The sequence below is a fragment of the Branchiostoma floridae genome, chromosome 4, assembly GCF_000003815.2.
Source record: "Branchiostoma floridae strain S238N-H82 chromosome 4, Bfl_VNyyK, whole genome shotgun sequence".
NCBI lineage: Eukaryota > Metazoa > Chordata > Leptocardii > Amphioxiformes > Branchiostomatidae > Branchiostoma > Branchiostoma floridae.
In genome coordinates, this window is record NC_049982.1 from 407,538 (window position 1) to 419,425 (window position 11,888).

The 11,888-nt window shown below is 41.7% G+C and overlaps 1 protein-coding gene and 2 non-coding genes across 4 annotated transcripts; 2 read left to right on the forward strand and 1 right to left on the reverse strand.

Annotated features, from left to right (window-relative positions):
* Positions 1–1,140: 1,140 nt before the first annotated feature.
* On the forward strand, positions 1,141–1,212 carry Trnaq-uug. Its single transcript has one exon. It is a non-coding gene; the product is annotated as a tRNA-Gln (tRNA).
* Positions 1,213–2,042: 830 nt separating this feature from the next.
* Trnaq-uug lies at positions 2,043–2,114 on the forward strand. The gene has a single exon. It is a non-coding gene; the product is annotated as a tRNA-Gln (tRNA).
* A 702-nt stretch (positions 2,115–2,816) lies between these two features.
* On the reverse strand, positions 2,817–11,873 carry LOC118414637 (protein ILRUN-like). Of its 2 annotated transcripts, XM_035818818.1 has the most exons (6): positions 11,554–11,873; positions 8,249–8,330; positions 7,906–7,978; positions 7,156–7,353; positions 5,770–6,320; positions 2,817–5,167 (listed from the first exon to the last, which is right to left on the reverse strand). In XM_035818818.1, the coding sequence occupies exons 1-6, from the start codon at positions 11,706–11,708 to the stop codon at positions 5,042–5,044; spliced, it is 1,185 nt and encodes a 394-aa protein (XP_035674711.1). In that variant the 5' UTR covers positions 11,709–11,873; the 3' UTR covers positions 2,817–5,041. The 2 variants fall into 2 exon arrangements, with proteins under 2 accessions (XP_035674711.1, XP_035674710.1); XM_035818817.1 differs by lacking the exon at positions 7,906–7,978 and having other exon boundaries at positions 8,176–8,330.
* Between the last annotated feature and the right edge of the window lie 15 nt (positions 11,874–11,888).

Sequence of the window (11,888 nt, forward strand, 5' to 3'; positions counted from 1 at the left end):
TTTCTGTCTTATTTGGCCAATTTCTACTATTATTTCGAATTCCAGCGTCCTGTGGAGCCTGGTACAGGCTACAGAAAAGCGCCGAGTAGCTGGTGGTGACACGTGGAGCAGAGGAACAAAATTAGACTTTATATCTGATTGTATATGTATATACCAGAATTTTTCTGTTGATCTGTCTAACTTCCCTCTCTTCTTAACGTATACGTACAATGTATACATTATGATCCGTATATAGCCAGTTATCTTAATCTCGTTTTATTGATCAATCATTTGCCCTTTATTTTGCAATAACCAGAGACTTGATTGTCAGACAATTTGCTTCAATGGGATTACATGATTCACTACCATGACTCGGTGCCCAAAAAGTTTGTGTTGTTGTTACTAGTGTTCGACAATTGTAAACTGTATCATAAGGAAAGAATTATACTTTTTAACTTCATCAAACAAATTTGTCCTTACTTAAAACATCTAGATCTACATCATATACATAGCAAACATTCTGTACGAAACAATATACGTTCCCAAATCCACACAGGTACAAAGAAGCGAAAAGTTGATTCTGCTGTGTTTAAGTTAAACATATATACCTGATATGGATATATAGAGAAGTATAGACAACAATACGTTTACATCGTGTATTGTTGTCTATACTTTGCTGTATGTGTTTGTTGAGTTAAACGATAGACGAGCTGCATCTAGCCCTTCGAGGCACGAACGTACAATAAATATGCTCTACTAAATATGAAGCCTGCAGGCTTAGATTCAGCCCCTCAAAACTGGCGGCAGAATTTCCTATTTTGAAATGTCTATTCATATACATGTGTATATCAGTTTGTTGTGAATTTCCGAATTCATATATTTATTTTCCAATACCTTTGCACTCTTTGTTCAAGATAGTCAATCCCGTCCAAAAATAAACAAGGATTGCGCTCTCTTTTCAATGCACGAAACTCCCTAGTTCAGGTACGGATGACGGCGCCAGCCGGTGGTGACGTACCACCGGTCCCGTGGTGTAATGGTTAGCATAGATGAGCTTCCATGGTAATGCATATCTATTGTTATATGTACCCCCTCTGCTGTGAAAACTCCATTTTCAAGACACCACTTCTTCTGCTTGGTGAGTGACAGTGACGTACCATCGGTCCCGTGATGTAATGGTTAGCACTCTGGACTTTGAATCCAGCGATCCGAGTTCAAATCTCGGCGGGACCTGCTTTTCTATCATTTCTAAATGATAGTTTGGAAGTTAGCAGTTCAATCTTCTTTATTTTTGTGAAACGGCCAAACGGCCTGGAATTCCGAGCTAGTGGGCGGTGAGACGGTGGGCGTTATATATATTCTGGCACGTTTGACCAATTGCTGACGTCACGCATCCGCAAAATCACGCGTCTGTAACTCATGCGAGTTTACGTTCGGAAATGATAGTCTCCAAGCAGACCCTTCGGTGCCTTAGAAATAGTATCAAACCTGGCAAGGGACTTAGTATAGCGGCATCAGGTGCCCGTTTGACTCCCTTGGTCGGCTATCACCCTTTGGCCGACTATACTTCTTTGCCAGCTTTGATATTATCTCTAAGGCACCGATGGGTCTGCTTGGAGACTACGGAAATGACTGATCATCAGTATTGACCATGACGAAGGCGACAGTGATTGTTACAATTTTGATCCATGTGTACTTTTGTGTTGGAAGAAAGTTTAGCACTTAGTACTATGATTATTACCAACACAGATGAGCTTCAATACGCCCTTTCACAGAAATCAAAACGCGTATGTCGGCGTCAGGAATGCTAGGTAATATGTCAAAGGTAAAGGCCCCGAAAAAGAAAAAAAACAAAAACGTCTGGACACTGTTGTACAGATGGGAACAATGAATGTTTTCTTTTTCGGGACTTTACCTTTGACATATTACCTAGAATTCCTGTCGCCACACATGCGTTGTGATCTCTGTGTAAAGGCTTATGATAATTCATTGTTATGTTTGCTGTGAAGACAACCCCGTTGTGAAGACACCACTTCTGCTTGGTTAACACCAGTTACTCAACCGGTCCCGTGGTGTAATGGTTAGCACTCTGGACTTTGAATCCAGCGATCCGAGTTCAAATCTCGGCGGGACCTTGGGCCACTAACTTGGTGGTTCAGATAATTCTTTTTAGCAATGTCACTAGCAAGATTTTATTCGCTCTTTAAAACGCGACGCTTAGTTTTTTTTTGTAAAAAAGTTTCTAATGTGAGAAAATTTCATGTCCGAAAATAGCTGGGGCAACGATCGCAAGGAGAAAAACGTAATTTAGCGTTGTTTTTTCTCTGCGTCGCAGAGAAAAAACAACGCTAAATTGCGTCGCAGAGAAAACAACGCTAAATAACATTTTTCTCCTTGCGATCGTTGCCCCAGCTAGTCCGAAAATAGCATTTTTCTTGAAATCCAACACGAAATTTTCTTTTACAGCAGCCAGGAAATTTGTTGCATCACAACATTCCTATTTGTTAGTGCCAAAACACAGCAAAAATGTGTTTTTGAGTGTCTTGAGCCTACAATACCGTTTCTTTGCCACCATAGCAGGCTCTCTGGGCCTTTCTTTCTTTTTTGGGGTGTGTGCTCATAATACCCCCGGTACACTTTTGTTGGCAGTTCTTTTAGCACTTTTTTGTTTTGGAGGCACAAGCGACCCAGTACAAAAAGAAACGGCCAGCAAATATGTAATATAAGCCCCCTAAAAAAAGGCAGAGAGAGCCTGCTATGGAGGCTTACCGTTTGTTATGTAAAACAACACATAGCAACAACAAAAACTTCCCAGGAATTACACAAGAGACACCAGCTATGAATGAAATATCTTCTTTGTTTCTTCTGAGATACACAGCTGCACCGAGCTCTTACTTACTAACTCTCTGTGCAATGAGTTAAACTTCTACAAGTCCAAGTTCATTAAATCAATCTATCTGAAGCTACACAAGCTGAGGTACACCCAGCATAGCGCCAAGGTGGTGGACAAAGCTCGAAACATGATGAACACAGCGGATGATTAAAATCAAAAGCAACCAAGAAATAAGTGACAGTACACATATCATGTAAATATGAAAAGTAACAGTAAAATATTAAGAGCACAAGATATCATTGATAAAGGATGAAACAAAGTGGATTTTCCTTTTTTTCCCCAAAGAGAAAAGTCCAGAAAAAAAAGGTGGTAATCTTGAGCCAAGTGTTTGCTAAACTTATGGCATGTCATATAGCATTTGTACAACTGCTCATTGGCTACTTTTTACACCAATTGAATAAAAAGGAATAGTAAACGAAAATCACAACAAAAAGAAAATACTTCTTCAGGATTGAAGAAAGAAATGAATGAAAGAATAAGGCTTTGTTACAGCTCAAGTTCAAAATTTGATCTATAATTTTTCAGTTTCCGCAATACTCTGTCCCTGGTTAGTTTCAGTGCATAATCTGTGACTGAAGAAGGCATTGTTTTAGGATACACCGCTGGCATAGTTTTTGTACCTAAATTTGTACATGATAACATGTACACTTCCAGCCAAGCTTTCTGCCATATACAGCCAGTTTATCGATCACAGCATACATTTTCAGTTTATTGAAGCATGAAAAAAAACACATCTTTTCATTGTTTTTGATCTACCTCATTGATAGCAAAGGTAAATATTGGCATCTGCATTTTCACATTAAGGAATTCGGAGAAGCTGTGGCCAGGGTGAGTGTCAATGTGCAGACATTTGGAAGTACAAGATATTGCACGGGAGCTGGGTAGGCATTAGGAATAAGGTTCACATGAGCTAGAACAGGATCAGACTGCATTTAGATGACATACATAATGTTTCTGAATACTTTTTAGCAAACTAATGGCAATAGAGTCAATTCAGATGTTACCAATCATGTTTTGATTCACCTTTGCAAGCATTTCAGTTGCCTTGCTGGTTTTCATATGTTTTGAATGGGGAATGCAACATTGGTGGGTTCTTTAATTATAATCTACAAAAGTAGCAAGGACAATGGTGCATTTACTCAGTATTCACTTGAAGTAGAAATAGAAAATCTAGCAATAAGACACCACCCAACACCTAGCAGTGCATAAAGATCAGCATTACAGTATGTATAGTAGAAAAAGAGCACTGTGTTCACTTGGCAATCTCATGTCTTATTGTTTTTACCTTTTCAGAATACTGCGCTAGCAAAGCAAGGAGTCTTTCAGTATACCATTGACATACTGTATGTTAGCAAATTCACTATGAACATAGCATAATGTGATGGTCAAGCCATCACTGAAAGTTCACTTGCAACAGCTCTCATGTAAGAAATTGAAGAAAATGACAGCAAGTATTATAAGATTTACAGTTGTTAGCATCTCGCTACACCAATCAGCAAAGTTAGAAATATCCTACAACCCCCTCCTGAATAATGGCATGGTCCATCCATCTCCATCTTTGGGAGAGTCTACTTGTAAAAGGAGGGGTGGGAAGCATTGCTGTGAAAAGATTAGTCCTATACATTTGATGCAGGTGGTAGCTTCAGTCACACGATCATGCAAAACGCTAGTTAAAGATTTAAAACCCATGCATGCCATCAGCCATTCTATTGGTCCAGTTGCATTATACCCAGTATCACGCATAGCTCCATAAAAATTCTTTTTTTTTTCTTCCTCTGCTTTTCAAAAAGAAAATCAAATTTTTTTTAGTTGATTTTTTTGCCACCAATTAATTGTACATAATCTTGGACGAAAATAATCCAAACTATAATCATAATACAGTTGTTTTGTTGCATCACTACTACTACACAAATTTGACAATAACACCAGACTACCAACGTCTAAAAAGTAGATTCTACCTTGCAATTCATTTCTGATTATCTTTTTTTAACCTTTTTTTTCACTCAAAATTCTTACAATGTTTCTTTTGTACTAAAGCCAAAGAGAAATTCAAGAATACTGAATACAGTACTTCGGGCATCCATGTATGATCACATCTAATTTTTCACGGATGCACTAAACATATCCTTACGCAATACGCGGCATATGCAACTGGACGGAACCCCATCGCTAGAGGTCTTCGTCATCATCTTCATTATGTACGCTACTGTCGTGGCCCAGCGGTAACGGTTGCGCCGTCGCGGCCGCCATGTTTGCTGGGAAGAGTTGTTGCCTGACGGAATTTGTCGGTTGAATCTGTGAAGAAGAAGGGAAATAAGTCATCATGCTGTTAAAACAAGTAATCACCAAGCAGATCCTACGGTGCCATAAGACAGTATCAAAGCTGGCCAAGGAGTATAGCCGGCCAAAGGGAGTCAGACAGGCACCATTGGGTTTGATAGTATATTACACCACTGTGGATCTGCTTGGAGATTAAAAACAAGGCCATCAGAGATCAATTTTTCACACAATATGTCATCAAAAGTTCAAATTCTATTTTCAGTTCCTCAGTTCCTTGTACACATGTGCCAGGGTAGCTTTACAATGTTTTCTCAGTTTGTAACTTGCGCTTAAATTCCTCCACAACGAATAACAAACAAACTACTCTGAAACTTTGATTCAAAATTCCTTCTTTTTAGCCAAGGCACTAAGTGTGTACATACAAAGTCCCGTGACCAAATAACCAATAACCAACAGTTTCCAAACATGAACCATTGCATCCATCTATCTATCAGATATTCAGACAACTGGGAAGCCCCTTCAGCTTTAAAAAAAGCTGGTTTTCACTGCTTCAAGTCTTTGCCATGGAATGGAGCATTACGTACATTTGTAAGTACAATCTTAAAATGAAAACCTACCTGAAATATAGGAACAGTACCGATCCCTGTAGTCTGACTTGGTACTGGCGAACAGAACGTCTGTGCTGCTCCATTCTGGACCCCCAAAGACTCGTGACTCTCCCCCGCGCCCTGACTGGTCGGACTAAAACCATTCACAGTCCTTTCCCCTAGCCTAACTGTCGCGCCCGGAAACTCCGCTGTAATGCCGAATGCTAAATGTGACGGTTGCTGTGATTGGCTGCTAGGTACTACTGCATTCTGTGACGCCACCTCCGATTGGTGGTTTTGAACCGGACTGCCGAAATGCTGTTGATGTGGTAGAGACTCCGATTGGCCAGTCTTGACGGGGCTGTTAAAGGGGCTTTGAGACAGGGCTCCCGATTGGTGGGGACTGCCAAACAGAGTTTGTGACGGGTCGTTTGATTGGCTGCCGGGTGGGGGTCTCCCAAAGGGGTTTTCAGCAGCCTGGAGCGGTGGAGAGATGGCCAGGTCAGCCCCCATGGAGGACATCTGTTGTGTGACAGCCAGGAGGCCATTTTCTTCCACAGTCAGGATCACCCAGATGATTTCTGAAACAAACACCAAAACACAGCTCAATAGTTGAAACTCAGGGGAAACAAAGGAGACACAGACCCAACAGAAGAGAAGATAATCTTTATTTATGTTATACAGTAGAAGACAGTTAATTGTACAACAGATAATCGCAAGAAATCCCAAAATCCTGTGGAGGTGCAGTCCAGCTTAATATTATAACTCCGCTTTGTTGCACCATTCTGATAACTGCACGAAATGCACTGGCAAATGGTGTGTGCAATTAAGCGGTTTCTACTGTATATACCACCCGAGAAAATACATGTTCAATGCAAAAAATATATAACTTGTTTGGTTGTTGATGTCAACCTAGCCTAAAAACTTAAGTTACTAGTATACGTGTATACAGCATAAGGCTTTACCATGCTTGGTTGGGCATGTAAGATAATGTTTTATGTGTTCATCCATCCGGATAATGAATTGTATGTCAACATGTCACATCATGTAAATGTCACTGATCAACATCTTTACTGCCTGACACAAAGTTGGTTTCCATAGCTCTAAAAAATGACAAACCAACAACAGGGTTAAGGTTTAAGTTAAACAGATCAACTAGCCCAATTGTCCCGGGCAAGTGGAAGACTGCTGATTGGACAATCGCATGTCCTAGCTTACTTGGCCGATCACCCAGGTGTAAAAATGGGTACCTGACTTTGGTCAGAAAGGTAAAAGAAAAGCCTACCTTTACCTTCTGCCTCTACTGTGTATGTGGTATTGTTAGTATAAATTAAGTTACATACTTGAGTGCGGTGCCACATTGTCCTTGTCTGTCCAAAAGCAAAATAGAAAAAAAAAACTTAAGAAACAACCCACCTCCAAAGTACAGGTTCGCGGGTGTGCACATCCTCCACTGCCCATGGTACACCCCAGCGTGGGACGGGCTCACCATGTTCACGCTCACGTCCGTGATGCACTTGGGGTCGAGCGAGTCCACCAGGACCCTGTCGTGGGGGCCGAGACGCTCGCCGGCCAGGAACCTCAGACATGCGCCCGCAGGCCAGGGTTCCTCTCCTGGAGATGACAAGAGATAGGATTCAACATGATTACCTAAAGCAGTTTTCTTTTGTATAACCAGTAATGTCTTTCACCTCACCACCTTACTTTTTGATGCCTATCAAATACACAGATGTAATCGAGTATTCATGAGGCTGTATTTCTCAAACATGAGTCTAAGGCATAACACAGCAGCTGCTTACATCGACATGTATCAGGGTTTCCGCCAGCACAGTTGAGCATAGGGGTCCATTGCGTTGTGATTTGTATCCCCTACAGTATCATTTGAGTGCAGTCTCTGTGTTTCAACCAGTATGTGTAGGGGGCTCTTTTGTTGTTTTGTTGGAAGGGCAAAACTGTTGGGTCTATTTCATGAAATTTTGTTCTCAAAATAAAGTTTCTGATGGCTATAAATCTTAAGTTTGCATGGAGAGGATGCACCCCCCACTTTCAAGACTCCAATGCCCATGTGGCTTTGCCGTGCAAAGATGCCCCATAACTTATAAGGTATGAAAAGACCCTGGTGATAACCCTGCCTACAGCAGTAAAAAACAGATAATTTGTAAGTACCTGAGTTCTGTATTCTCCACGTCTTGACGAACTGTGTGTCTGGCGGGACGGACTCCCCCTCCCCTATCGTGATGTCGGCCACAAACTTACCTGAGTTCTGTATTCTCCACGTCTTGACGAACTGTGTGTCTGGTGGGACGGACTCCCCCTCCCCTATCGTTACGTCAGCCACAAACTTACCTGAGTTCTGTATTCTCCACGTCTTGACGAACTGTGTGTCTGCTGGGACGGACTCCCCCTCCCCTATCGTTACGTCAGCCACAAACTTACCTGAGTTCTGTATTCTCCACGTCTTGACGAACTGTGTGTCTGGTGGGACGGACTCCCCCTCCCCTATCGTGATGTCTGCCACAAACGACATGTTCGGCAGTGGCTGCCGCGGCGTCTCCAGGTCATAGAACGCACCCACCGCTGCCTGGAGGTTCCTAAAAGGTAGCAAGAGGTAAAGTAAGCCCCATCGCCTTTTCAAGGTTACAGATGCAGTGGGCTGTTGTCTACTGTGTCTAGAGACTTTATTTGAAAATCCATTAGTGACGTGCCCTGGGGCACGACACTAATCTTCCTGGACTACAGACAACATACAAGTACATACAGTGATCATTAATTTTACATCACAGGGCAGGGTTGTAGCCAGCACCCGTCCTTTGACGGAATTTTATGGCTGGGGACGGTAAGTTTTTTGGCCCATTATGTCCTCTGTGAGCAAAATTTAACCCTCTAAATGTAGGGAATAGCGTTCCAGGGGGTCTAGAATTCAAAATTAATGCAACATGGAGACAGTAAGATCAAAAGCAAAACATAGAGCACCAAACACTGCAGTGATTACAATTTACACTTTCAGTTGATGTTGGTTAGTTTCACTTGTCATCATCATCATCAACTTCAGCATATTTTACTTTGGCCTTCAGCGAGATGGGCTGTCATTTTTCTCCACAGTTTCACTATTGGTTACTTTTGCCTCCATTAAACTTGTAATGTAAGCAGTACTGTTGGTGGTGTTTGTCTGATTGTCTTGATGTTAATTAGCTGTTAATTGTATATTGTTTATTATTTCAGCTGTACTTATTAAAATGCTAATTGGGGACTGTCGGCTGCATGTGCAGCCAAACGAACAATTGCAATGTCACATATTGAAGTAAGGCAGAAATGGTGTACTAGTAATAGGATACTTGTGATGTCACATATGTATGGTCCATGAACCTTAATTTTTTCTCTTAAATGTGACCCAAATGTACACGTAGCAATTATTTTTGCATCCCAAGAATCTACAACAATAATTTTCCTTCTTGACGGCTCGCAACGGAAGTGTGCAGTACTAATGTACACAGACTTCAAACTCAACTTTTCCCAATTTGTCCCTAAAAGAAATTCCAGCTGCCCCGAAGTAAATTGAATTGTCCAAGACTAGCTTTTTTGCACAAAAAGGCTATTGCTATTATCATGGAATGACATTTACTTGAAGTTGAATACTGATTTTCTGCCAAATGTTGCCACTAGAATGAATGAATTTATTGCTCAACAATCGCACATGGTACAATGTATGGCAACTAATAACAACTAATAGCTATACAGACTAGTACTAGAGGAGATTCAGTTTAGCTGGACAAGTTCAGACTTGCATTGGCAATACGGTATGGAAATTCTCCCACATCCAGTTGTTCCAAGCCGTTCATTATGAACATATGAGAAAGTAATTTGTGTACTCTCGTTCTAATAAAAGCTCCTTGGTTGTTTTTAGCAAAATTTCAGTTTGTTTGTTTGAACCTTTGTTTATTCATGAAAGCTCAAATTGGCCTGCAGGTCACTTTTCATAGAGGTCATGAGGGAAGAGGCAGGGTGAGACAAAGTATATAACATTAACAGAGATACAATTTACAAGTTAAAGTCCTTATGAATTTTATATGTCTACAAGTCTATATACACAATTTTTACATACATGGTACAAAATACTAAGTGAGAGCTGCTACATGACTTGAGTCTGTTCATTTTGGTCGTTCCCATTACTTTACGAGTCTCTTTGCCACTGGATGACGGGACACTGTTTACTTCAAGCCCTGTAGAGGTAAACACAGGCACTGATGGGTCTGCTGCCACCGTCTGAACCTATGTTTATTCATGAGAAGTTCAAATTGCCCTGCAGGTCGCTTTTCGTGGAGGTGTTCACAGCTGTTTCATTCCTCACATTATCATTTTTTTTTTTAAATGTGTCTATTTTTTTTTATGAGGTCAAACAAACAAAAACATTTTTATAAGTAGAATTTGGATTCATTCCTCAGTTATTACTTAATCTTTAGCACATTAAAGTAGCTGATTGTCTAAGTCTCTACCAGTTACATGGTTAGGTAGCTGGGAGAGAGTTCATCTACACTAAACTTTTAATCACAATATCTGTTGTATTTATCCAGACACTAGGTATCCAATGAATGTGTTGAGTAATGAGGCTGATTAACATGGTCAAGGCGCCTCTTTGAGCATGGGACCCCGGTTTTACGTCCCTCCCGGAAGACGATTTCGTGGAAAGCTTCGTGAGGCTACAGCAATCCAGTCGTCCTTGGTTGGGGGACTCCCGTCCAAGAACTGACTGGACCGCGCGTTGCAATTTCCGAGATCCAGCTAAGAACTACGTGGCTTGACAAAAGATGTCAGAATGGATTGACACTCATATGTTAGGGAACAGTCGCAAAGCAAACAGTCGGATTACCTTTTAGCTGCCTACTGATTTGGAGGAGTAGGCTTACCAATAACAAAATGACTGAAATATGCAGCCAACCACACCTTTTTAGGGATCCTTTTCAGTTTCAGTTTTGATGAGTTGGAGTGTTTTGCTCTCCTGTTACCATTGGGCCGTTCCAAAAAATAAATGTGGGGGGTGGGTTGAAGAGGTCGGATTTTACCGAGGGGGGGTCAAGCAAATCTTGGATATGGATTTCGTTTGAACGGGGGGGTCGAGATAGGTCTGGATATGGGTTTTTCTACAAAAAAGTCAAGAAAATCTGGATTTAGATACTTCTACTCCTATCTTAGTTACAGTACTGTAAGGGCAAGGTTCTAGGATGAAAATTATGAGGGTGTAAGGTTATTCAGATGAAATAAAAGGGGTATAAGAGGCATTTGGAACTTGGATGAAATAAAGGGGGGGTCGGAGCTCTCGGATGAAATTAGAGGGGGGTCGAGGCACTCGGATGAAATTCAAAGGGGGGGTCAGGCTCTCGGATGAAATCCAAAGGAGGGTTGAAGCAATTGGAAAATCCGACCTCTTCAACCCCCCCTCTACAATTATTTTTTGGAACGGCCCATTGGTGACCGATTAATTTATGACGCAACGGCTTCCAAAAACATGACAGAATCACAACATGCCATTGAGAGACCTTTTTTGTGGGCTTTTCGCAGCATGTGGCTGGCATATGTTTAAATCCTTCCTCTTTGGAATGATGTGTTTTCGTCCTAATTTAAAGCCCCCCTCCCACTTCCCAAATGGCCATCTAACAAACTACGTTTTTAGCACTGCATATTAGATAGACTATAAGTATATCGATCACACCCCTTGAACTTATCTATCGTCAGAAGAACAAGGCAGCAAATGTTTTCTTGTGACACGTCACAGCATCTTGCCCCTGTTTGTGTGATTCGTGCCCCAAACAAACGTACCAGTTGTTCATATCGAGGAAAAATGCACAGGCGGAGGGGTTGAGTTGGTAGTTGACGAGCTTCTGCAGCTCGGCGACCAGAACCTCCCTATCCGTGGTGCCCATGGCGCTGAACTTCTGCATGAAATCCGCCTCCAGGTCCTGATCCACCTCCATCCCGCTCCGATCTGTCCTCCGTGGGCCGCAAAAGTGCTAAAATCGGGTTGAATCAGCCCCGAATGGAACCAAAACATTGAGCCAGAGTCATTCTGTAACGCTACGAGCTGTCATCATGACGTCACCACCGCGCCACCGCGCAGGCGCACCGCGGGGCAGGGTGGGTAATATTACCCACAA